This window comes from Naegleria lovaniensis (genome assembly GCF_003324165.1).
Source record: "Naegleria lovaniensis strain ATCC 30569 chromosome Unknown tig016, whole genome shotgun sequence".
NCBI classification, from domain to species: Eukaryota; Heterolobosea; class Eutetramitea; order Acrasida; family Naegleriidae; genus Naegleria; species Naegleria lovaniensis.
Window position 1 is genome coordinate 286106 of NW_025407838.1, and position 26337 is coordinate 312442.

The 26337-nt window shown below is 35.5% G+C and overlaps 11 protein-coding genes across 11 annotated transcripts; 7 read left to right on the top strand and 4 right to left on the bottom strand.

Moving 5' to 3' along the window:
• Positions 1–85: 85 nt before the first annotated feature.
• Positions 86–1501, top strand: C9374_002676 (uncharacterized protein; the record flags this gene model as incomplete). Its single annotated transcript, XM_044692119.1, has 2 exons — positions 86–1315; positions 1373–1501. The coding sequence occupies 2 exons, from the start codon at positions 86–88 to the stop codon at positions 1499–1501; spliced, it is 1359 nt and encodes a 452-aa protein (XP_044550222.1).
• Positions 1502–1515: 14 nt separating this feature from the next.
• C9374_002677 (uncharacterized protein) lies at positions 1516–2211 on the bottom strand (the record flags this gene model as incomplete). The annotated part of the gene is made up of 1 exon (XM_044692120.1): positions 1516–2211. The coding sequence occupies one exon, from the start codon at positions 2209–2211 to the stop codon at positions 1516–1518; it is 696 nt and encodes a 231-aa protein (XP_044550223.1).
• Positions 2212–3340: 1129 nt separating this feature from the next.
• On the top strand, positions 3341–4861 carry C9374_002678 (uncharacterized protein; the record flags this gene model as incomplete). The annotated part of the gene is made up of 1 exon (XM_044692121.1): positions 3341–4861. The coding sequence occupies one exon, from the start codon at positions 3341–3343 to the stop codon at positions 4859–4861; it is 1521 nt and encodes a 506-aa protein (XP_044550224.1).
• Positions 4862–5046: 185 nt separating this feature from the next.
• C9374_002679 (uncharacterized protein) lies at positions 5047–5937 on the top strand (the record flags this gene model as incomplete). Its single annotated transcript, XM_044692122.1, has 1 exon — positions 5047–5937. One exon carries the CDS (start codon positions 5047–5049, stop codon positions 5935–5937), a length of 891 nt encoding a protein of 296 aa, XP_044550225.1.
• Positions 5938–6057: 120 nt separating this feature from the next.
• C9374_002680 (uncharacterized protein) lies at positions 6058–11587 on the top strand (the record flags this gene model as incomplete). The annotated part of the gene is made up of 6 exons (XM_044692124.1): positions 6058–7026; positions 7073–7494; positions 7555–7872; positions 8007–9941; positions 9989–10884; positions 10929–11587. The coding sequence occupies 6 exons, from the start codon at positions 6058–6060 to the stop codon at positions 11585–11587; spliced, it is 5199 nt and encodes a 1732-aa protein (XP_044550226.1).
• Positions 11588–12648: 1061 nt separating this feature from the next.
• On the top strand, positions 12649–15617 carry C9374_002681 (uncharacterized protein; the record flags this gene model as incomplete). Its single annotated transcript, XM_044692125.1, has 3 exons — positions 12649–12850; positions 13000–15139; positions 15344–15617. 3 exons carry the CDS (start codon positions 12649–12651, stop codon positions 15615–15617), a joined length of 2616 nt encoding a protein of 871 aa, XP_044550227.1.
• A 503-nt stretch (positions 15618–16120) lies between these two features.
• On the top strand, positions 16121–16663 carry C9374_002682 (uncharacterized protein; the record flags this gene model as incomplete). Its single annotated transcript, XM_044692126.1, has 1 exon — positions 16121–16663. One exon carries the CDS (start codon positions 16121–16123, stop codon positions 16661–16663), a length of 543 nt encoding a protein of 180 aa, XP_044550228.1.
• A 113-nt stretch (positions 16664–16776) lies between these two features.
• Positions 16777–17615, bottom strand: C9374_002683 (uncharacterized protein; the record flags this gene model as incomplete). Its single annotated transcript, XM_044692127.1, has 2 exons — positions 16777–17318; positions 17411–17615. 2 exons carry the CDS (start codon positions 17613–17615, stop codon positions 16777–16779), a joined length of 747 nt encoding a protein of 248 aa, XP_044550229.1.
• A 36-nt stretch (positions 17616–17651) lies between these two features.
• C9374_002684 (uncharacterized protein) lies at positions 17652–19501 on the top strand (the record flags this gene model as incomplete). Its single annotated transcript, XM_044692128.1, has 2 exons — positions 17652–18414; positions 18459–19501. 2 exons carry the CDS (start codon positions 17652–17654, stop codon positions 19499–19501), a joined length of 1806 nt encoding a protein of 601 aa, XP_044550230.1.
• A 727-nt stretch (positions 19502–20228) lies between these two features.
• C9374_002685 (uncharacterized protein) lies at positions 20229–20763 on the bottom strand (the record flags this gene model as incomplete). The annotated part of the gene is made up of 2 exons (XM_044692129.1): positions 20229–20659; positions 20712–20763. The coding sequence occupies 2 exons, from the start codon at positions 20761–20763 to the stop codon at positions 20229–20231; spliced, it is 483 nt and encodes a 160-aa protein (XP_044550231.1).
• A 63-nt stretch (positions 20764–20826) lies between these two features.
• On the bottom strand, positions 20827–26179 carry C9374_002686 (uncharacterized protein; the record flags this gene model as incomplete). The annotated part of the gene is made up of 3 exons (XM_044692130.1): positions 20827–23560; positions 23611–24418; positions 24460–26179. 3 exons carry the CDS (start codon positions 26177–26179, stop codon positions 20827–20829), a joined length of 5262 nt encoding a protein of 1753 aa, XP_044550232.1.
• Positions 26180–26337: the final 158 nt, after the last annotated feature.

Sequence of the window (26337 nt, forward strand, 5' to 3'; positions counted from 1 at the left end):
GATGAATTCGTTTAACAACCTCTAAAGTTCGGCTTTTGAAGTGATTCAGTCTTGTTGTTGTTACATTCTAAATTATTTCAAAAAAATGTCTTCTAATAATAACAATGATGACGATTTGGAAGAACACCATCACCCATTAGAGGACATTGGAGGTGCAACAACACTTTTGAATCATGATTCACTATCGCAACAACATACCAATGACGATTCAGAAGAACAAGTGAGTGATTCTCATCCCATCCTCATGAATAATAACAACACGACGTCGACGAACACTTCCGAAACAACTCTACAACAACCACTTCAAGATTCTTCGATCAACAGCCGCACTGGCATTAATAATGGAGGGGACATTGCATCTCTTCAGTTGGATGGAAGAAATATTCTCGAGTTATTGAATCGATTCAGAAATAACTCTCAGTTAACAATTGGAAGGTTGAACACACCAAATAATTCAACAACACCAACCACCAATAACGATCCCAACCATAATACACCTCAACAACAAAACAATGCCAATGCTAACCAACGAGCTATACGGATTAATTTGCATGATCTATCCTTGTTTATATTTAGAGTTCTACCAATAATTGTTTTACCGTTTATGGTGCTCATGTATTGGCATTTTATAGGTGTGTTACTATTTATTTGGCTAACGACAACAAGTATTAACAGCGATATTAGAATTAAGGAACAAGTGGCACTCAAACAAGCTCGAAAGATAATTGTTTTGATATTTCAGGGAATTCTATTGCTACTTTCTATTGGAGTTATCTTCTTGTTCTTTTTTAAGGACAAATTTTGGCATTTATTTTATTTCACAATTCCAGAGCTCTCTGACCAGAGATCAGTGATTGACACTTTTTGGGACTGTTTATTCTATGTATTTTTGGTAGATAGCATTATCAAACTTGCTGGTATGATTGTTAAGACGATAATCGTTTTGACACTCCCACCCATGTTAAAACAAATTCATATTGGAAGGATTTTGGCTACGTTTGAAGTTCTTTTTCAATTATACAGAATTGCATTACCGCCCAACGTTTGGATTAGATATTTATTGAACAGCTACCATCAAGTATTTGCAATTATTGCAATTGTTATTTATGCTGGATTCAAACTTGGTTCGTTGCTGACTCTGCTTTTCGAATTATTTATCTCATTCAAGAGTTTATTTTCACCAACATGTCCCTATGGAAAAAGATTATCTTCAAGCGAAGTTTTAGAACTTGGTGAGCATCATGAGTGCAGTATTTGCCTTCAAAACTACGAGAGACCAGTAAGACTACAATGTCAACATGTTTATTGTGAGCAGGTATGTTGTTTTAATTGTTATGGGAAGTATAGGGTTGAATAATCAATTGTTAAAAAGTGCATTACAGAGTGGGTTCAAACAGGAAATCAAACATGTCCTGTGTGTAGGGCTCCGGTTTCACAGGGAGGTTTGCCCATTTCATCTAGATATGAAAAAGGTGGTACGGCCTTATTTTGTTTTATTTAAGAGGAACATTGCCATTATTTTGTCTTGAGGTACAATTGAATAAAATTGGTGATTGTCTCGCCTGTTGACAGTGTGATAAATCGATCCGTTTGAGGCTCTTCATGTTCGGTACCGCTATGAATCAAAGATTCTGAAATATTCATTTCATTCTCGTCTTCACCTGGTGGCTCATCGAAAGATAACAATGCGACATTGGCATCCAATGATTCGATATTATTTACAAGAGCACCTTTTTCATTGATCCATTTCATTTGATACTGTGCTGCTCCTCTCTTGCATTTCTTAATAGACCCAGATGTAAATATCGTTCTTACAATGAAGGTTTCTTTGTTTGTGGGAACCCGAATCAGGGAGAGAGCTGTTGACATAATTGGAGCCAACTTCCAAGGGCATGCTAAAATTGCTAATCCCGTTTTTTCATTAAAGTAAATAAACTTTTGGTAAAATCTAGAAAACATCGAATGAGCCAGGCTGTACAATCCAAACCATTCTTCAATAATTTGTTGAAGCTGTTTCAGAAAAAGATCGGAAGTAATTGTACTCGGAATAAATGACTTTTCAAATTCATTATTTTGTAACTTTTTACCTAGACTCTTTGGATCATGATACGACGAAAGTGGTATAAATTCTATGAGAAAATATCGTTGCTTTTTTCGTTTTGAATAATCTACAAAAACTCGCTTCTTTCTCTTGTTTTTTGTTCTCAACATTTTTTTTTGTCAAGAACGTTTTTGTTTTATTCAATTTATTGGCAACACTGGTACTAATAACAACCTTAGAAGCAAAACTGAGCGATTTGCAAGGACGAACGGTTCATGCTAACCGTTTTCTACTACTTCCAACACTGCACACCTAATGAATTACGAACAAGATTGTCTTTGACGTCTTCGTCCTCGTTGTATAATTCACAAAGAATACTGAACCTCCATTGCCAAGGGGTAGTAATTCACGACATTCCCAAAACTATCTCAATACTTTTGAAGAGTGATTGATAACAATAGCTCAAAATAATGAAAGAGATCATTATTGATTGTTGGCAGAGGCCAATGTTACTTTTAAAGGCCTCACCCTTTCTAAAAGTATATTAAATACTCGGTCAACAATGAAGTCAGTCTTACAAACCACGACAATGTACCTACAATAAGATCTTGATTTCATTATCTTGAGACTCAACACGTACTCTCTGAAATTCAAAATCTTTCCTTCCTCATCATTCCTGCCAAATTGTATACATCTTTTTCTTTTTTTCGCGAAGACTTTCCTTTAATGGTGGAGGAGCAGATTTAAATTTCATTCATTTGAAAACCAGAAACAAACAAGCATCATCCTTCAAAAAAACTCGAGCATCTGCCTCCCTACACAAGTACTTTGCGTGATTGATTCTTTTTGAACTTGACCAAAGAGAGATAGAGAGCAAATTTGTTGTTGTTTGTGTTTTTCACCACCAACAACCTTCATCGCCACCACTTCTCTCTACAACGAATATCAAGAGAGTCCTATTCACGATTTCGTTACTACGAAACAGCATTTCAACCACTTCAACGGTTAAAGTTGTGGTGTTCAATAGGAAGGTGGTGCTAGTTTCGATTTCGCTCAAAAACTTCTATGCTAATCAAAGTGGACCACCAGTACGACAACATTGCTTTTCAAACACACCATCAAAAGGATCATCTTCTCTGACATTCCATCATCCTCCAATTGTTGTTGTTGTCAACCACACCACACACGGCCATCATCATCAATATCCATAAAACCAAATAGACCAAATTTGTCCAGACACCCTCTCTGAAGAGATTAGACGTGGATATTTCCAAAACATTGAGAAACAACCACAAACAAATGTCTCCTTCTTCCTCGGCAACATCAACAACACCAACACCTCAAACAACATCTTCTCAGCCTACCATGTTGCGGAATGGAATCATGATGGTTGGCCAACCGCCCATATCCGCACAACATCATCATCCAACGAATGGAATGATATCACCAGGAGTGAATTTAAGTGGTAATGGCATGCTTTTGGAGAATCAAAAGTCTTTAAACCCTACTACCACCACGCCCATGAATCATGCCATTGATATGCAAACGATTCTTGCATCCATGGTGAATAAGAACATGTCTGCTGCTGCTGCTGGAAGTATGATGAATGCCAACAACAACAATAATTCTCTCACTTTGCAATATTCCACAACGACCAATCTGACCACCAACAACAATCATCAAGTCAAGACATCACCACACGCTCAACAACCGTACATGAACTTGGACAATCGATCGTTACAATTGCTAATATCTCAAATCATGTCGTCGAATGGCAATCCCACTAACAACATGCAAATCAAACAACAACTACAACAATTACAGCAATTACAATTAAATCATCAAAACAACAGCAACAACCAAACTCACAACATGGGCACAATGCCAACTACTACTACTTCCAACAACATGACCGATTTTTCAACCACCAATCATTCCCAACCAATGGTGACGAATGGCAACAACAACAATCATCATACACAAACTCGATTCACACCTCCAACACCAACAACCACTTCCTCCTCTCCTCAAAACAACAACAACCAAAATCACAACAACAACTTACCTTCACAGTTTCAAGTTAGCAGCGTCAAGAATCATACAATGAATGGCTCTTCTTTAAGACCTTCCTCATCGCCTCCTCTCCAAAATCAGAACAACACAATGATGATGAACGCTTCAGCGACCACTCCTACCATGAATCAACAACAACACCACAATGTTTCATCAAACATGACCTCGTCATCCACTCCTGGTACGCCTACGACCAACATGCAAGGTCCGAACAACCATGGTACCATCTTTAAAACCATGAATGGTAATGTTCACGGACATGTCAATGGAGTGAATGCAACCTCATTGAAAACCTTTTATATTTTCAAAGAAGAGTCCATGGAGGAATTATTACAAGAAGGAATATCCAATACACGCTCAGCATTCGTGCTAAAGAATCAAGGTGTTGTTTCTTCAGGCATGAATTCAGGAATGATGAATGGAATACCTCCTTCTCCAATTTCATCTTCAACAACACCAAACACTCCACAACAGCAACAGCTCAATAACAATTCGAGTGCAGCTCTGTATGCTGAATTAGAAAATGAACTGAAACGATACAATATTTCACATAATCTTTCACAACTAGGAAATGTGAAAAATCTAAACACGTCTTCAACGACATTGACTGCAACCAACCAACATGCTTTAACAACAGATTCAAGTACTAACATGTCTCCTCCAAACAGTACATCTACAACGAAAAGGAAATCGAGTCCAGAAATTTCTGAAAATAATAATGATCGAACACAAAAGAAAAAGAGATAATCTAAATGCTTTAATAGGATGACCAAACAGACTGTCGTGTACATCAAGTATTGAACTCGTGTATTTTCCTCACGCACACAATCTCGATTCTGAGAAGGACCATTTTTTGTTGATGATTGCACATGATAGAGAAAGAACCACCTAATGGACTGTCAATCATTTTGAGACAATCACCACCCAAAAAAATGTTGCATCACACCTTTCATCATCCACCAGTGAAATCTCTTTTCCGAATGATATTCCTCCGAAATAAACAATATCCCATCTATGATATGTTACGATTAGAAGAAAGTATTATGAGGTGTGATAGTAATAAGGAAAATATTTACATTCTCACTAATGAAGGAACTCCCGAAAAAAGTATTATTATGGGAAGTAGTGGAAATGTTGAAAAGTTGGTTTTCACAGAGAATACTATAAAAGATAAAATTCCAATTGTAAAAAGATTTTCTGGAGGTGGGACAGTTCTTGTTGATGAGCAGACGGTATTCGTTTCAATTATTGGCTCACATCAATTTTTGAAATATTCAAGTTTTGATCCAAATTTAACGAGAAAAATTATGGAAAGAGAACAAGACCATGAAATTCAATACAAGGCATATCCAGAAGAAATTATGTCATGGACACATGGGTTTTATAATCCAATTTTTCCTTCAAGTTTAGATTTTAAATTGCGAGAAAATGATTATATTTTCTATGGAGGTAAAAAGTTTGGTGGGAATGCTCAATATGTAACTGGAGGAAAATCTCAACGATGGGTGCATCATACGTCATTTCTATGGGACATGAATAACGAATTGATGGAACGATATTTGAAAATGCCAGAAAAGAAGCCTGAATATAGACATTCCAGATCTCATACTGATTTTCTAGTCACATTAAAGAATAGCTTGTGCAAGGAAGATGAGTCTATTAGAAACCAATCTGATTTTGTGAATTTAATTCGAAAACGAGTTCATGATTTGAGCCATAATGATTGGAAGGATCACGTGAAGGAGTTTGTGGAACTGCATTCATTCGATGATTTTCAACATTTCATAAAAGAAAATACGCTCGTAAGGACAACATTTGTTTGAAGAGATTACAAGTCGTTTCATATCAACGTAGAAATGTTCAACAGAGTTTTATCAAAGTAAATCATATCGTTTTCTAATGGTTTCACCTGTGTCATTGTTGATTAATTGTTCACACAAAAAATGTCAAGTCAAGCGGCCAAGCAAATCAAGGAACATGCTCGCATCATCAAAGACTACATTGCGAAGCAAGATTACAAGGAAGCGCTCAGCGAGTTAAAGAAGGCTATTAAACTTGACCCAACAAACTTCAACATGTTTCTTTATGTTGGCTATTGTTTAGGAAAGCTCTACGCTTCGGAGCATTTGGATGAACAATTCGTGCAGGCTGAACAAGCATATGAGAAGGCGACAACTTTGCAAAAAGACAGTGAACAACCCTTGATGGGATTATCTGAATTATATGAACAAAAACAACAATATCAGAGAGAACAAGATCAAGCCTTGAAAAAGAAGCATTTAAATGTTTATGAAAAATTAAATCAAATATTGAAGAGCAAGGATGATGAGAAGTGGTACAATAATTTATTGAAATATTATAAATTATTTGGCCAGTACGTGAGAAGTACATCGGAAAATGATTTAAGTCAATGTATCGCAAAGTTTGAAGGGTTAGTTCATACCATGATCGGCTTGCTCGGAAAGAAAGATTCTTCATCTGATCGATTTTCGAACTATAGTTACATGCTTGACTTACTATTTATTGATCAATACAATGAAAAGAAGCAAATTGACATTTTGCTAGACAAGCGTATTCAAGAACAAATAGACGAACTGAAAGACAAACAAAAGAAGAAGCTTTTGAAAGAAAAGAAGAAGCTGAGCGAAAAGGAGCTCGAAAAATTATTACCTTCTGATCTCGAGCTGTTACCCCTCAATAAGAGAGAAGAGCTCAGATCCAGCTGGAGAGATGAATCAACTCAACAATATTTGGCTCAAAATATGGAAACCGATGTTGACAAGATGTTGCAAGAAATTTTAACTTTTTGCAAAGAGAAAGATATTTATTGTGACTTTCATGTGTTTGACATGATCATCAATAGATCGCATCAGAGATTGAAACTCATTGAGGACACGACAATAGCAAAGAAGGTAAGAAATTTAGGAACTTGCAGTTTTCAAGTAACACTACTACTAGATCAAGCAATCGCTTGTATCAGTTTGCAAAGAGGCATTGAAAATGCACAAGAACTATTTCAAAGCAATGGAGCAGCTGTTCTTGATAAATGAAGAAGATGACTATCAAATATTTGACGAAAACTATGCGGAAAAGCCTCTAACTAAACGAATGTTGCACCTGTTTCCGTATGAAGGATTGTCCTACATCAAGCTCTATAATTTGTTGGTCAACGAGAACATCAAGATCGACAAAATTGAGGATGAATTAATGGTATTGTTGCAGCGAGGACTTGCCTTGATTCCTTACTTTATTCAAGGTTGGATCTTTCAAACAGAACTCTATTTACAGTTGGAGAAGTACAAAAACGCATCCGAAATTGCCAGGAAAGGATTAGCTATTATTCAAGAGAGAGAATTGACAACTAGAGCATCACTTAAGAAGTAAGTTACACTATTCTAGACTCAACTGTTGACAGCCTGTATTTGATGTATTTACAACAGACTCACGATCAAGCTTAAAGTACTACAGGCCATCTCTTTGCAAAAACTTGGATCTCTCAATGATGCAGAACAAATTTTCAATGAAATTCTTGGTGTAGATCCTAACCATTTGGAGACTATTAAAGGTATTGCCGATATTGAATATCAAAGAGGCAATCTAGCAAAATCTAGAGAATACTATGTCAAAGCTATTCAAATCAACCCTAAAGATGATTTAACACTTTGTCAAACTGGATGGTTCTGCTACTTGGACAAGGATTTCGAGGCAGCTATTCAATATATCAAATCCGCCATTGAAGTTAATCCAAATAATTATTTGTATTACTTTAGATTAGGAAAGGTTTATTGGGATTGGAATGAGAAATATAGAGCCGACAAGCAACATTGCTATTCTTACTTTTTACAATCTGCAAAACTCAATCCCAATTTCTCAACTAACTATACTTATTTAGGATTTATTATCAACATATCGAAAAAGATGAGGATAGATGTATCAAGTGTTACAAGAAGGCCGTGTCTCTTAATCCATTGGAAGAAGAGGCAGGAGCAAACCTTGGCGATATTTATATTGGAAAAGGTCTTCTCACCCTTGCTGCAAGTTTGTTCAAAGACGCAACCTCAAGAAACAATAGAGCTGGATGGGCATGGAGCAAGCTTGGCTTTTATCAACAGTCACAAAATCTTTTAGATCAATCGATCCACTCTTTCCAGCATGCATTGAGAGTATCTCCACAAGATGCTCTTTGTTGGGAGGGACTTGGAGAAAGTTATAAGAGAGAAGGCAAATATTTAGCTGCTCTAAAGGCTTTTTCTAGAGCCATTGAGATCAATCCTACTTTAGTATTTTCATTAGTACAATCTGCATATATCAAGTTTCAGTTAAGCGAGTTTGATAATAGCAGAGAGATTTATGAAAACGTGATTTCCATAGATGAGAAGTATTCTGTTGCATATCAAGGAATTTCAGATGTACTTTTCAAAGTTTCAAAAACATTGTATGCGGATGGTCTATTCACACAATGTGCTCATCAGTTAATCAAAGCACAATGCATTCTTCTTTATGGTATCAGCAAGGGATTTGGCTCCATCATGAGAAGTATATGGAAGTCTCTTGGTGATATTCAAACATTTATGAACTTGTTGCCAGAGAAGAACATCATAGAAGCTATTTTGTCCTATAAAGACACTTTCAAAGGAGAAGACAAGATTTATACTAAGAATTTTAATAGCAATTTGTCTACCAAATTAGATTATTTACAAGAGGCCTCCAAATCCTATGAAAAGTATCTTTCCTTTGACCAGAGCGATAGTGATCCATGGTATGACCTAGCAGTCTCTAAACTTAATCAAATATTTAATATTATTTCCTCTGGTAAAGTACAAAGTATTGACGACTTGACATCTCAAGCTCTCGAACACGTTAAGAAGGCAATATCTCTTAATTCAACCAACAGCAGCTATTGGAACTTGTTGGGAATTTTATCTGACAATCATGTCGTAAGACAGCACTGCTTTATTAGAGCTGTTCAAATTGATACCAAGAACTATGATGCCTGGAACAACTTGGGAGCTCTGTATCTGACCAATTCCAATCTTAAACTTGCACGAAAAGCCTTTTTAAAGGCGCAAGCCATTTATCCAGAGAGTACGGTTGCGTGGGTGGGATTAGCACTAATCAATGAAAATGTTCCAAATAGAGAAGGTATTTTCAGAGCGAAAGAAGATTTTAAACATGCAACTACCTTAGAGAATATTGCTCCTTCCTATATTGGTCTTGCATACACCTCACTTTTGACCAATGATCCTATTGAAGCCGTTCAAGCAATCATGAAGCACTTCCAATTCAGTTCAAGCGATTATGCAGCATGGAATGTGTTAGGTGTTGCTTTGGAAATGCAACAGCATTTTGAGAAATCTCTGGAGGCGTACAACAAGTGTGAAGGATTACTTCTCGATCATCAGATTAAGTCTAAAAACAATGCCCAAGATTTACAACAAAAAGGTTATCTGCAAAATACCAAATCGGTGGCTTTCGATGAGGCAAATCTTTATTCAATTGAAAATATGTTATATCTTACAAGAATTAACAAAGCAAGAATACTATGCAAACTTCAAAGGTTCAACGAAGCTAGCTCTGTGTTTGAGCTATGTAGGAAGTACAGCTCCGAGGACATGGGTATTGTAATGGGATCAGCGGTCACCAGTTGCTTTGCATCTGATTTTTCATTTTCTATCAAGAGTATTAGCTCAGCCATTGAGAATATTATCAAAAAGATCAAAAGCGGCGAGCCACTAGAAAAACGACTTATTGAAATGTACAATTTGCTTGGCCGTGTTTATTACCAACAAAAAGATCACAAAAAAGCAAAAGAGATTTTCGAAAAATGGTATGTATATTTAAGTATTCAAACCACCAGTTTAATTTTCTTTATAGTATGAAAGAGTTTCCAGACCACTTTGAGGCCTATCATAGTTTAGCCTCCCTGTGTGTGGTAATGGAGTCCAAAAATCCTGAACCTGCGCTCAATGTGATAAGACAATTGAAATCAAGACAAGTAGGCGTGAATTTAGAAACAGTCAAGTTAGAAAGCATTATTTATGCAAGCTATGGAGAATATGAAAAGGCCAGAAACGCCATCTGTAGAGTTATTTATTTACATCCATACGAACCAAAATTATGGGATTTGTTGTCTCAAACGACTCTCGAATATCAATTTGTTTCATCCTCATTGGATCAAAAGAAAAAGACAAAGAAGAGCAAATCGAAATTTGAAGTTAGCGAAATTCCGACCTCATCAACAAATTCAGGTGCTATTTCACAACTTACTACCCAACTTATGGAGAGCTCTATTTCACGATTAGCTACAGAAATATTTCCTGAGGATAAGCTTGCTGTTATTGATCGATTGATTAATATTGCATCCATGTACTATGCAATGGGGTCTGCTCCATACTATCACAATGCTTTAGTAACGCTCAAACATGCTTTATCTATGACTCAAAAAGCAATGATGCTAGATCCAAGCAATCCAAAAATATTAAGATTGCTTGCCTCGTGCACACATACCATGTCCATTCTCAAGAAAGAAAAATCAATTAATAAGGTAGCAAGCTCGCTTTTACGGGGTTATTTATCGATTTATGAAAATACAAGCAGCGATTCTGAAATTGCCATACATGTGGCATCTTTAGAGCAACTGATTCATCAAGGAGAATACACAAAGTGTATGAGTGAGGTGAAAAAGTTAATGGAACGATTTAAAGACGTCTCCAAGGTTGAAGCGACATTATTTTCGCTACTTGGAAAGTGTATTCTTGCGAAGGGGGAGAGTATGGATAAGGTCATGAAATTATTCTCCAATGCAATCAAAAAGATCCATCCAATTTATATGGATGGTTTACTCTTTCTGAGCTTTTTATTAATCAACGCAAGTACAATATGGCCAAGTATTGCCTTGATTGTTGTTTAGTGATTTCAAAACAGACCAATGATTTGAACAGTCAATTTGTTGCCAATGCTAAATTGTGTTATATTTGCTTGATGATGTGCGTTTCAGACACAAAGACAGACAGCACTTCAATTGCAAAAAGTGGAATTGAATATGCAAAGAATGCGTTCACAATTAACAATGAGTCAGCCTCTCTCTATCTCATGTATGGCAAGTTGCAATATATTCTAGGGAATTTGGACGAAGCAGGAAACGCATTCCAACAAGCAATGAAGCTGGATCCCGACCAACCTTTATCACGTTTAAACATGTACTGGGTGTATTATGCCAAAGAGGATTGGGGACCAGCTGAAGAAGTATTATTTGCTGAAAAACCATTCATGTCGACCGAGTCTGAACTCTTTTTCACTTTATCCTCATTTGCGTTTGAGAGTGGTATTCCTGACGCAGCATTGAAAATGATTCAAAAAGCCATTCGTTTAGATCCATCTAACACAAAATATTGGGATTATTTGCATCAAATTCAAGAAAGTCTCAAACCAAAAGAACCTGTCAAGCCATCTGGTTCAAGCAAAAAGAAGTAAAAGATCTTGTGTGCAAAATGACCAAATACAAAGGAAGTTTGATGAAAAAAGCAGCAATTCAGCTGAGTCTCAAACGAAGGAAGTAAGATCACTTACAAACACAGTTTCTTGTGTAGATCATCCACAATATTTCTAATCTTTTGTTGAATTCTTCCTGCTCTCTTGTACTTGTATCTTTTGCAATATGGTTGAGACCACTTCGATTGTAACTTGTCATACGCGCAACACAATCTACCAATTCTTTCGGCACCTCCTGAGCCCCATTTGGTTGAATAACCATTCAAATCAAAGGTGGCTGAAATGCTTTACACCTGATTCAATGGTTCAACCGAATGCTGAGGGGTGGTTCTACCCTAATATCCAGTACTTGTGGAATACATAAATAATATTCGTTCAACTTGTTCTTAATAATGGTGGATCGTACTGAAGCTCACTGTTTGCAATGGAGAATGAAATGATCTTTTCTGTCTTTCTTTCTCTTGAATTATGAACTTGTCAATAATTCATATTCCTTTCTTTTTCTTGACGTCTTTGAAGTTGTTTGAGAATTCTAAACTCTTGTTGTAGATCCAACGAGCAGTTCCCATCCACTGATTCAATATTGTCCTTTCTTGTTCATTGGGGTAGAGTCGAATTTTCATAGATTTGTCGGCTTGAAATTTTTGGGCACTGATGGAAAAGTTGAACTCTATCAATTTGAATAACTTGATTCTCTTCGTCCGAACTGATCATGGAAAAGTGAACGCCTTTACAATTCCTTTTCCACCCCAAAACAAAACTTTTGATGCAAAGAATGAATAAATGGTTCGTCAGGAACTGACTGTAGATGAATATAATGACTTTAGTTTGTAATAAATTGTGGCTTTTGTTCTTTTATTTTAGTGCTGAGCCATTTAAAACCGTTAATATAACAAAACCTCCAAAACAAACAAGGTTATTAATAAAGCGTCATCAGGACGGTGTTTTATTACATAGTGATGGTTTTTGAAAGAATTTGCTGTAAATGTTCTTTTGGCTTCAACGGTTTGTGCAAGCCTTGTGAAAAACTACCGCCAAAAAAAATGAGTGAAAACTATTCGTTGACTTCGCAAAATAGCGACAAGTCTTCCACGTCGAAAATGGTGGATGATGATGAAAGCATCATTGAGAAAATTGATTACTATGCAAACAAGGTTAACGTATTTTTCGCCATGCAACCAGCTATTGAAACATTGAGTAAACTAGTTACCGAAAGGAAGAATGTCATTAAAATGATTCAAGAAGGTATGTAACAATCTCTAATATATAGAACAAAAAAGATACATGGATTCATCATCGGGATTGTATCAACAACCCAACACTGACTGGTGCTGATGATTGAACAATATTTTGAATTTTTGACCAAATAATTAATTCATCATTTCATTGCAAAGCGGAAACAAAAAGAAAAGAACAACAAGCAATTGAACAATCTATTCAACAACAGCTACAAGTAACAAAACCTTCTTTGGAAATTGCTTCGGATCCGATGGATACCTTTGACATTGGTGGATGGGATGATGTATTCGAATGCACCACTTCTCAAAATAAGGATTTCAATCATCACAAGCCGTCAGTTGTTGAGGTTGATCACGACACCACGATGATGACAAATCATTCAACAACAACTTCAATAACCAATCCAAATAACACAACGAAGAAACCAACGGTGACGATCAAGAAGAAAACTAATACAAATCATTCTGCTAAAACAAATACATCCTCATCTTCTACATCGTCGCCAGTGCAACCACCATCACCATCAATGTCTGCATCATCATCATCAGATAGTGATCATATGTCTTCAGTTAAGCAAGGAAAGCGTAAAAAACTGCGTACCACCAAATCTAAGTCTGCCTCAGAACACTCTAAGGAAGGTTCGAAAAACGTAGATCCACTTTTTGAAAACATGCCTTCTTCAGACGACGACGAAGAAGTACCTACTCAAAATGCTAGTATGGAGCTAGATGCCATACCCGAACAGAGCACAAATGCAATATTAGAAAGTGCATTTAAACACGTCAGAGGAAAGTTTGTAAAGCCACCCCATTATTTTTATTATCCATCCGAAGATAAGAATGAACAGAGAAAACAAATTTTGTACCCATCCACACTTGTTAAAAATTCTTCCATTCAAAATGTTGAAACAGCCTACAGACAAACAGATAACTTGTGTTACCAAGGTATTCCCTTTTTACCTGCACAGAGTCTATATTGTCCAAAGAAGGCGTCACCTGATAATTCCACTTCCTCTTCAAATATACTTTTAGATAGCGATAGTGAATTGTGTGTACTTCAAATTGCACGAATAGATGCCACAATTCCTGAATTTAGAATTCAAAGATATCTTAGATACGTGGTTAAAGATGACATTGAAGAATTTGAAAATGAATATCAATTTCATTTGACTTTACGTCGAAATAATGAAGGAGAAGACATTCCCTTCTCATCATACTACAAGCCATACCTTAAACGAAAGAAATGTGATAAATTATTAGAAATGAGTAGCAAAGAGCTAAAGGATTTGGGGTTACTTCATGGTGATTTGATTCATTGTCCTTTCACTCCAGCAGAAGTGAAGGTGATCAAGTACTTGAAGACCAAGAAGTGGTCAAGCAAAAAAATTTCCATACTTTTGGAAAATAGGTGTACCAATGACGTGAAAAATTATCTCGAAGATATGGAATCCAATGAAGGCCAGCATGGAGAAGCCCTCACGTATTACGAAAATCCAATGCCAATTGTTGCTGAAAAGACCATATCTGAATTAATGGCTTCAAGAGGCAAACAAGTTGGTAATATATCGTTGAATAATCTTGAGAAATTATCCAAAATGGATCGAACCTTTCCAAGTCATACTCTATTTACTTTGAATTTTCATTATCGCCAAGCATGGTTAAACGCTGAGGTCACTAGGAGCCATTCTCCTCCATTTTCTGGCCCCATAGTAGAAATTGCTTTTAGCAAAACAGGAGAGAAGGTTGCTGCTGTATCCACTAATGGAGAGCCAAATGCTTATATGTTTGATCTCAAACATGGAAAAAGGTATCCACTCTCAGGACATTTGGATACAGTCACAGATGTCAAGTTCACCTCAGATAACTCAATTGTGACATCTTCTTTCGATAAGGCCATTCGAGTGTTTAATGCATCTGACGGAAGGCTCGAAAGGATCATTAAAAAGACAGAGACCACAGATGGCCACGAAGACGAAGTGAGTTTACTAGCTATTCATCCTGAAGAGGAACATCTTGTAGCATCATGCTCTGAAAAAGAGAAATCATTACGGATATGGGATATTCGTAATGGAAACATGGTTGCTGATTTGATGAGTAGAGAAAAAGAAAGGAATGAAATTTCTGGAATTGAATTCTCAAAGGATAATACATTATATGCCATGAGTATACATTCGTTGAATGATAAGAAATGTGGAGACTTGCTCACCTATGACTTGGTTACTTTCCAAAATATTACAAAATTAGTACAAGGAACAATGGAAATGAAACATTTGCACTTTCTCATTGCGGTGATAAGGTATCTATTGGTGGTGAGAATGGTGTGATTCATATTTATAGCACTAAGGATCGAAAAGTGATTGGAAATTTACATAATCAAAGCTTCACAATCGGTTTCATTTGTGAATTGGTCTGAAGATGATTTGTATATTGCAAGTTGTGGTTATGATGGATTAGTTAGAGTCATTGATACTCGAATGGAATCTATTGTTTATACATTTAGACATAATTTAGAGTTTATTCACAAACAAGGTGCTACAAGATGTGCATGGTCTCATCAGCGTGGTACATGGCTTCTTGCAACGTGTGGAGATAATTATGCTACTCATTTGTATTCAATTTCAAGTGGAGACCCTCTCTTAAGATCTTTTGAAGAAAAGAAGAATCCCCTTGCTGTGGTAGCCATGTCACCTGACGATCAAACCATTTGTTCGGGTGACGATGGTGGAATTGTTTACATGTTCTCAACGAATCAGTATGATATTTCTCGACAGTAATTTGTGCCAAATTATTTGATCAATTTCAACCAATCATGATTTTGTATAAATCAGACCAAGGCAGACACTTTTCAAATACAACCTTCAACAAAGTGAGCGAAAGAACCAATCAATTCGCAAGAGAAAGGTCTTTTACGATCACATGCTTCTCTATCTTACACAAACTTGTTTGTTTTGGAAACAATGCACTGTCGTTTGCATTTACAAATATTTCTTTTTTGAGCGAAAGTTCTAATTTGATGAGAGATTACCCTTTCATAGAATGATGCAGGATTGGAAAGGTAGTAGTTTGTGAAAAAATAGCACGGAGTTTGAGCACAAAAACGAAACTGAATCCTTCACAATTGTTAAAGGAAAGCTAAAAACACTTTTTTGGCCTGTTAGTTTACTAATTGATTTCTGTCCTTTTATGCGTCAATGCTTTTGGTACTCTCATGATAGATCAAATTATTATCTCAAACAAGATGACATTATTGCTTGATTCCAACAAGAAAAAAACAACCATGATTCAAGCACAACCAAAAGCTGATTTTCCCACACCAGTTCCAAAGATTTCAAAGAAACGAAGAAGCAACAAGAAGAGCACCACCAACCACGATCGCAATTCATGCTTGTTTCATTTCCCAACCGCTACAAAATCATCGATTCCTACAAACTGTCATCTCAACACTCCATGCCTGTTTCAAACCATGTACCTCCAAGATAAATCCATGATTGCTGTTTCTAAACGAGCCAAACAAGACAAATGTCAACCTTATGAACAAGTTTTGGATATTGTAGTGAACGACCCTGCGAGTGTGGTTCGGTTTGATGGCAGGAAAACGAGTCCCTCACCAACTTCTTCATCGACAACGAGCGAATTCTTTATTAAAAGTGGGTTTTTGTTTGTAAAACCTCCTGTCGCACCTGGCACAACAAAATATTACGAAAAGTCAAGAGTCTTGCAGCATTTGAATGATGAAACAGGAAAATCTACGCCTCAAAGTAGCACCATCATACGAAAGGGAAGAACATCAATGTTGTCAATATACGAGTTGCTCAATTAAAAACAAGTATTCGTGATTACCTTTGTCAAAGAGTATTTCAAAATTCAATCCCTACTGTTGAAGGTTAAATGGCAAAATTGGAGCTCCAGATTCCTCAACATTTTGAGTTTGGGTCACTCCTCCACCAAAAGGATCATAACCAATACTTGTGGAATTGTCCAAAGACTGAGTTGTCTCAATGAATGGCAGTGCTGGCTGTGATTGAACCAGAGTTGAGGGCTTCTGATCTTGAGATTTTCCTTTTTCTTTTCGGTATTTATCAATAATTGACGATATTCTTCACTAAGAGGAACTTGATGAGAATATTCACACAACTCTCCTTTTTTACAATTATTGTAGAGATGGAAAAATTTACATGGGAATAACTTCTTGTCGTGCAGAAAAGGGCACGAATCTCCCTTATAACAATGACCAGTTAAAAAGAATTTACATAAATCTCTCACAACTGGCTTCTCAGGTTCCTTCTCCAATTTCTTTTTCTTGTGCTCCTCCTTACTCTTAGAAGTTGCTTGTTTCTTTCTTTTTTGAGGATCGTTCTTTTTATTTCGTGGTGGTAGAACGTTTTCTTTGATGAGATTGTCGCTACTACTACTACTAGGTACATGTTGATTGGTTGTACTACTGATTGATGGTTTTGGATTTTGGGGTTTTTTCACTTTTGTAATTTTCTTAATTTTAGGTTTGTTTTGTTTTGTTTTTTGTGAGGTGTCTTTTGAAATTTTGAATCCGTATGTTGTATTGCATTACCAGTTTCTGGAATATTATCCAATTGTTGTGTTTGAATTTCCGAATGAATATTTTGCAATTCCGACTGTGTATCCAATAGTTTCTTATTCAGATCAATTTTAGGAGGAATTTTAATAAATTCTTCAAAAACTGTCTTCAATTCGGGTCGATCCCGAAACCATTCTTGTTTCAAAGCTTGGTTCATCAATTGTTCTTGTTCTTGCATTTTTTCGTATTTAAATTTTAAAAGAAGCTTAAAAAAATGAATGAAACAACTGCACCTTCAATTTGTTGGTTACCAGTGGAAGTCTTTCATCACATTTTTGATTTTCTTGATTATATGAAAGACATTTGCAGAGATCCATATTTGAGTTGGTGGATCGCTCCGAGTGAGGAGATGGATCATTTACTGCAATGTCCCACTATTGAAACTTTTGAATCGGAATGTCGAACACTGGCATCGGTAGATTTCTCTCTCCTTCTTACTTGCTCTGTTTTTAAAGAATCCATTGAATCTTACAAGCCAAAGAATTTATTAATGAGATTATATCACTCACCTCATACAACAACTTTCAAACACTGGTATTATTTAGAAGAAGTTCAATACCGTACTTTAAAAACAAGAAAACTCTATCGTTTTCTTGAAGACAATTATCATCACAATTATTTAATTTTGGATTCAAACAAGTATATCAAGTATCTGTATAAATTCGTTAAGAGGCGGAACAAGATCAATCGTTATGCTTTCTTCAATGTAGAGCATGTTGGAATGTTTTTTGATTTGGGTAAAAATTACACCTGTGAAACATTTCCATCCACTTCATTAGATTTGTCATTGATCGTTCAATTGTTTCCTGGATTGAAATTCATGACCTGCTATGTATATGGAATGTCATATTATTTTTCATCGCCACTACCAAAGGGAATGAAAGCCAATTTTGTCAAATATGACGGTTCTCGGTTTTTGTATCAGTATTTTGGAATGATCAAACAAGTTCACACTTCGTGTTGGATTGTAACGATAAGTATGATGGCGATGACATTGTGCAACACATTATGAGCATTGCAGATGACATACCACGTCATTATCATCATGTGGAAATATTAATTTTCATTCTTCTCATGCACGGAAAATATTCAGAAGCAATTCAATTCATTGAAAAATATAATACATTGAACCAAGATTATTTTTCGTACTTGTGGAATATCATTATGCATCACGAAGTTTTTCACAGAACTCACACGAATATTGCAGAGCTCATTCACTTTGTGTTACAACTCAAGAAAAGGTTTAAGCGCATTTCAATTACGAAATTTGAGATTAATACCATTTCTGATTTTGAAATTGTTGAGAAGTTAAATTTTACCGAACATATTCATGTGATGAAGTGTTTGACTTATCAATTTTTGAAAGAAGTGAGCAACAACAACAATAAGAGTCTACTTACATCAATGATTGACAGATATGGAGTTCCTTACGGCTACTTTGGATTGTCTCTATTGCACTGTAACTCGCAATGGATGATTGAATTTATTCAAAATCAAATTCCTGATTATGATTTTAACAGTACAGCTCGTTGTGAGCTTGGTGTCCCCTTTACCATGCAAATAGTGCCATTGTTGAAAATATGTGTCAATTATGAAACCATTGCATTAGATCCCTTTCAACTAGACATTGACGGAAACAATTTGTTACACTATCTTTGTTTGTGTTATACTCACGGTATTCGATCTCTCATACCTACAGTGAGTGATCAAAATTTCACCGAACTCATGAAGCAAAAAAACAAATTTGGCTTAACACCATCTGTTGTCTCTGCTCTCTGTCATGGTGTAACCAATCGAGATCCAGCCGAATTGTCGTGTGAAATTACAATGGAAGTTGTTAAGCGAGGTTGGAAAATTCCTAAAAATTATATTGGACTGAAACTAACACCTTCACAGATAGCAAACTTGCAATGCAGAAACGGTAGTTATGGTGTTGTTCATGATGAGCACTATACAGACATTGACTATAGAGATGAAAATGGAAAACATCCATGCCATTACATTACAAAATACTACCATTATTGCCTGAAAATAGGATACCATCGAGCATGTACCTACCAATAATAATGTGTAAGGACAAGAATGGTCAAATTCCTCTTCAAAATTTAGACGCTAATTTCTCTACACTCATACGTTTTTTGAAGAGCAAGAATTGTTTAGTAGAAGATTTTGTTTCACACTTTGACAATTTTGGGTGGAATAGATTCATGCACTATTATGTATTTGGAGAACAAAAGAATCAAAATATGATGCGAGAAAATATTCTACAAGAATGTTTGGCCATCGCTTTTGATTATTCATGTATTGAAATCCAAAGCTTGTTTCACTGCAAACCATTTATCGACCAGAACAAAAAGAGCTTGAATTTAGAATGAACCAAGTGCCATTTCCCAAAATGTATGGCAGAGTTGGTGTACCTTTTGTTGAGGGTGATGATATTTCTCATCTTGTAATTCGAGTACTGATCGAGAGAATGTCTAGTAGTAGCAACAATAATCATCACTGCATGTACGATGTGTGCATTGTTAGTCATTTGATTCGTAGAGGGTTACGATTAGACAGAAAAAACAGTGAAGGAAAAACAGCCTTTGACCTATTTCAAGAGTTTGCTCAAAGCATCCATTCAGTTGTTGACGCCAGTTTAGTCAAGTTGTTGAGAAAGGGATGCTCTAAGAGTAAGGCCAAGTTGAAATATCGAATTGAATTGACATCATCCCGTCACGTACAAATATGTGAACAATCAGACAAGATATTTCGAATGACCATTGAATGATGCGTAATTATTTACTTGTTACATATTGCTTGTTTTGATTGATGAATGGAATAAAGACAAATGGCATCGTCCGCAATATTGTCTATTTTCATGAGAAGCCATTAAGACACCAGGACCACATTTTGGACAGGTCCTTCTGTTGCAAATAATGAACCCATCTTTTGCTCGAATTTCATAAATGTTTGTCGTAATTGGTAAAAGAACAATGTTTTTGTGGCGATGAATTTTGGGACGAGGAACTACACAGATCCTTTTTTTTCGTTTCTTTTTTTTACCTCCCTTCAAACTCAACAACAAGTGTATAGTACTTTCTTGTTGAATATCGTAATCCAACACAGTTTTCAGATCTTGCAATGGTTTACCACCAAAGAGCAGTCGTTGCTGACATGTGGGAATGTTTTCCTTTTCCGAAATTTGCGATTTGATCTTCTCAATGTGATCATTCCTTTCTATGATTGTCGTAAAGGTCATCATCACGTTGAGTTCGACATCTCTACTTACCGATTTGCAGGGTAAGTGTTTTACCTGTCACAGATTTGACGAATATTTGCATTGTTTTTTTTATTGAAACAAATTCCAAATTGACCTTCCGTTTAGGAAGACATCTACGTTGCCTCTAGAAACCCATCTCTGTAGCATGGTACTGCAAAATGTGGGTAAAGAGATGTTGGAGTGTCTGTATCTTGGAAGACTCTTGAATCCAATTGCTAATCTTAAATTTAACAACATTGGATGAAAGTAAAACGAAAATTCCATTCTTAATTAAATGATCTAAAATTTTCTTCTTGTTGCTTGCCAATAATTTAGAGATGAATTGCTGTCCATCGTGATGATGATGTTTCGTTGTTGTCGAGCGATCATCATTATTGTCTTCAAATCCAACAAGTTCATTAATCGCTGAAAATGTTGAAATAAATTCAAAAACAATATGTGCTTTAAATTCATCCCAGCTCACCAATTTAGAAATGCAATGATACACAGCACCAATAGCCTCAGCACATTGTGTACATGAAGAGAGTGAAAGAATTTGATTATCTTTGCTTTCTAATAATGAATCAAATACAACAACTCTCACAAACATCATGTTCATGATACAATTCAATAAAGTTTGAACACAACTAATTTTTGAGACATTTAAAATGTTGTGTTTGACAAGAGTTTCCAAAATCTCTGAGAGTATAATGACAATATTTGGATCTAATTTCATGACATTCAAATCAGAATAGGAAAGTTTAGCAAGTTCCAAAATATTCTTTCCTCTACTTGCAACATCAATTGAGGAATATGTGAAAATACTTGATGAAACTGCAACGTCTGAAACGAGTGAAATGAGTACATCAATCGATGACTTGGGAATTTCAATTTGACTTGTTCTCATCTCATTAGTAATAAATGAAACAAGTTTCAATAGCTTCACAACCATGGATTGAATCGATGCATTGATTTGCCAATATTCCTTATTCAATGAAGAATGATTGGAAACTGGAACCGAATTGAATAGATAAGATCTCGTGCTAAATTTAAGAGATTCAATAATATTGCACAAATAGAAGAGTAGCTCTTTCTTGTGAATGGACTCTAAACAAATGTGAAGAGATGAAATAATATTCTCTAATTTTGCCACATTGGTCTGAACTTGTTTTTGGTGATGAGATGCGTTTTGTACTGTTATGGTTGGCATTGAATAATGTTGATTGAATTCATTCAATTGATCTAAATGTAGACGGATAAGGAAATCTATTTGTGGCTGTGATAGAGAGGATACCATCATTGAGAGTATTCTTTCTCCTTCGCTCTTGGTTCCAATCTTTTTGTTATGAAGTGATGATACAGTATCATCAAGTGGTTTGTGAAGTGTTGATGCAATATGATCTTGAATGAATTTGACAATTTTCACAAACAAGGAACTAGGTGGAATTGGACACTGAGTGGTGGAACATGAATCTTCGCCAAGACTTGGACCATACAGTGTAACTAGTTCGATCAATTCTGTTAATGATGAAGTGTGCATTAGTGTTGTAGCAACTTGACTTGAATCAAGGAAGCAACTCATACACTCATAGAGATTTCTCATCAATTCTTGAGTGTTCAATAAATTGGAAGAGGGCAAACCTTTTGAACTATGTGAAGTAACCAATAAAATCTTTGCGAATAGAATCACATTCTCAAACATCTCCATAGAGATGTTTCTCTTATTCTGTGTTGAATATTCTACTAGTTCATGTTCAAATTCGTAAATGTTCAATGTTTTTCCCAGTAATGAATTTTGGAACAACAATGCATAACATGTTTCATTCATCTCATCTTCATGATCAAAAGATTCATCACTGCGTGGTTCTATGACTCGTAATTGAGAGAACAATGCACTCAATAACGTGTTCGTAAATCGTACATGCAGCATCTTTGTCGTCAAATCATGATTCTTCAATACATCAACATGTAAGAGTGTTGAAAGAATTGAGTGTGAAAGATCGTGTTCATGCATTGTTGAATTTCCTTTGAGAAGACTCTTAAATAATATTCTTAACACCTCTGCAGTATAAGAATTCAACAATTCAGAGTAGTCATTGGCAATGGTTTTGGATGTAGCGGAACATGTTCGAATGTAATATCTCAATAACAATGGAGAACCTATTTGAATCATCTCTCTAACGTTCTCTTCAGGTAATGTTTTCAAGAGTAATAATTGAACATGTCTAAGAGATGCAATAAATTTGATTCGATTGGATCCAAATAATGGAAAAGTACAATCTGTAAAGTTCTTGCTGGTATTCGAACTAGCAATATCACAATTAATGATTACATCATAGCATAATAACATGCAGAACATGGACATGGCAAATCTCGATGAAAAGTATTTGAATGGGAATAATGGTATCAAGTTGATAAATGGGCAAAGATATTCATTCCAATTTTGAATGGTTTGAGAATAGGTGAACTGTGTTTGGAATGAAGAAAATAAATTCATATCGAGGGAATCTTCTGAAGAGGATTGGAATATTTTGGAATCCACATACTTCATCAAGGAATGAATTTTCTTTTCCACTTTTCTGCAATCGGATAGATCAATTTCCAAAGTTGCTTTTTTGATAATGGACTTGACCTTTTTAGCCCATTTCAACTCGCCAAACAACATGGTTGAAGCATACTTGATAGACTTTTTCACTTCATTGTACAAGAACTCTTCAAAAGAGTCTTGAACATCTCGTTGCTCAAACAACATGTCATCTTTCCATAAATCGAGAGTCACCCTTTCAAGAGAATAGGGTAATAATTTAAAAGAGTTTCCTTTGATCCTAATGGCATTAATGAGTTGAGTTAACATAAATTGACTCAAATTTCTCATATAACTGTCATTACAATATGGAATGATATATAAAAATTGCTACTGATTAAATACCACAACATGGAGAGATATTTCTTCTCATTGTCGATAGATTCAATAAACCCGCCCCAATCATAGCTTGAAATTTCTTCGTGGGAGAAATCTTCATCTTTAAATTTGTGTAAATGCATATATGAATTCAATTCGTTTTGAATAAAATCAAAATAGATTTGGAAATTTTGTGTCAATAATTCTTGTTCTGTCTTGCTTTCTTGAGTTTCATAGGAATATAATTCTTGATTTGAGGTGATCAAGTTATGTTTTCTGATATTCACTTGCTGATTGATGGACATCATTCGTCTAAAGATGATATAGCAATAAATTCCCTTGTTCTTGAAGCTCAGCGTTTGAAAAACGTCCTTAAATGGTTTACCATTGATGAAAGAATTCATAGTGAGTCCAGTTCCATCATAATAGTTGATGACATAGTCTTCTCCGTTGTGATTGTTAATATCTTTCATTGAAAATACATCGGATGAGAATTCCTCTGATCTATAAATGATATTACTCATAGAATAATAGAGCTGAATGACTGCGGCTTGATTTTGCTCACTCATTCCGAGATTCATTAACCTCTTGACGATCTTTGTGCAACATTGTTTTGCTAGCTTTTGCAACTTTTTGTAATTCGATTCGTTGAGAGTAACATAAAACCCAAAAGATGTTAAGGGAAAGAGTAATACCACCAAAAGTCTTTTCGCTTCCTGTTCTCCATATTCATCTAATCTCTGGTTCACTAGATCAATCAAATAGTTGAAATAGATCACAATATCTGTTGGTGCAATATTTTGAACCAGACTCTTAATACTATTTCTAAACGACTCTAATTGAATAATTGGAAAATCAAGATTGTCCGATTTGGACGATGGATCATATCGATGGCAGAGAATAAATCATCAAAGGCTTGTTTTCCTTTTGCAAAGTGCACAAATATGCTCAACATATCCCCCATGAACTCGCTTAAATGGAACGCTTCAATATCTCTTTGTTGAATTTTCAAAACCATTTTCCAGATATAGGAATAATAGCCTTCAATGATTCTGTAGTCCGTAATGATGACTCTTCTCAAGCAAGTCATTATTTGCTTCACTTGGGAGGTTGTTAACGAATCTAATTCAAATATTAAAATATTTCTAAATACCCGATTTACCAGGCCTTCTAAAAACTTGTATGGAACTGAATTTTCTGATGCTGTTTTGTAGATATCAAAATCATGAAGAATTCTCAACAAGGTTTCCAGCAATGAGAAGAAATCTTCTTGTTGAATATTTCCCTTGTTGTACTCGAGAAATATCAACCAAATAATACTAAACATGAAAGCTTGTTTAGTTTTGATGTATAGATTTGTTGATTCTGTTAGAAATGTATTGTGATTCACTTCATGTTCAAATGCTTTGTAAATGAGATTCATAGAATGGATCAATGAAGAAGGATTTTCTCTAGAAATAGAAACTAGTGTTTTAAACAAATAGGAAACATTGTCTCCAATGTTTGCTTTCAGAAATTGGCATTTAAATGACAGAGTATTAGACACGATTAACCCGTAATTATTCATATCTGTATCAATCAACGACTTGGAAATTCCACCATTGGTGTTTTTGAGATACTGATAAATGATATCATCCATGTGTACAAGTTGTTCGTCCATTCTTTGTTTGAACAATAGGAAATGTGGTGTTTGTGATAATTTTAAAAAGTTTTCTTTCAAATAAATCATTTTCTTGACAAACATAGCGGTAAACACAATACTCATGGAGGATTGACGTAAAATTATAGATGTAAGATTAAGGACACGCGAAGAAATGTTGAGATACGTTCGAAAAGCCCAATCAAATTTGTGTGCATGATGACTGGAGAGTATATGAGCCGAGATTCTATTCAAGGATTCAATCATTTCTAAAATTGAGGATTCGCTTAGATTGGCTGTAAAAACGGCAGAGAAAATTTCATTGAGTGATAAGGCCACAGAAATAATTTTTCTTAAATCTGTTTCTTGCTGTGAGGTCTCTAAGCCTTCGTTGTTTTTAGAATTCAATTTATGGGCAATGAATTCTTGCGAGATTTGTTCAAGTAGAGATGACGCATCTTTATCTTTTTCCCAGCCATAGGTATTGGATGAATAGACATCTCTAAGGACTGTTTCATAAATAAATAAAAACTTTAAAAAATTAACATTTTTCAAACTATCAGAATTTGAGGACAGTAGTGAGTCAAGAACTTTTTTGTGTTTCGAAGTCAGAATATCTACTAATTTCAAAAGTATGACAAATACTTGTTTGTTGGCATGTTTAAAATTCAGACATGTAGAAACAAGCCCAAATACTGAATATTCCATAGTATTCAAAGTTAAATTAGAAAGAAGACGCTCATCAAAATGAGTAAATAATTTATGAAGAGAAGGATAGTCCAAAGTATCGGAATGGTTTTTGTCAAACAATGTCGCTCCGATTGATTTAGCATCGAACTCTTGAATCCATGACCTGGATTCTTGCTCTAAATTATAATATTCCAATTCCTGTTCTTTAGACTTGTTGGAGGTCTCCGTAATTTTGTTCTGTTGTTGAGGATGGTGAGAAAGCAACATTTTTTTTGTGTTCAACAATTACTATGAAGCCAAGCAGACAACATCATTCAGCCCTCTTTCATAGCAATAAAGTACAATATTACTCCTGGAATTGTTTCCCTCCGACTCTCCACAATGACATCATGATGACGCAATTTAGGGCCGACAAAACAGAACAA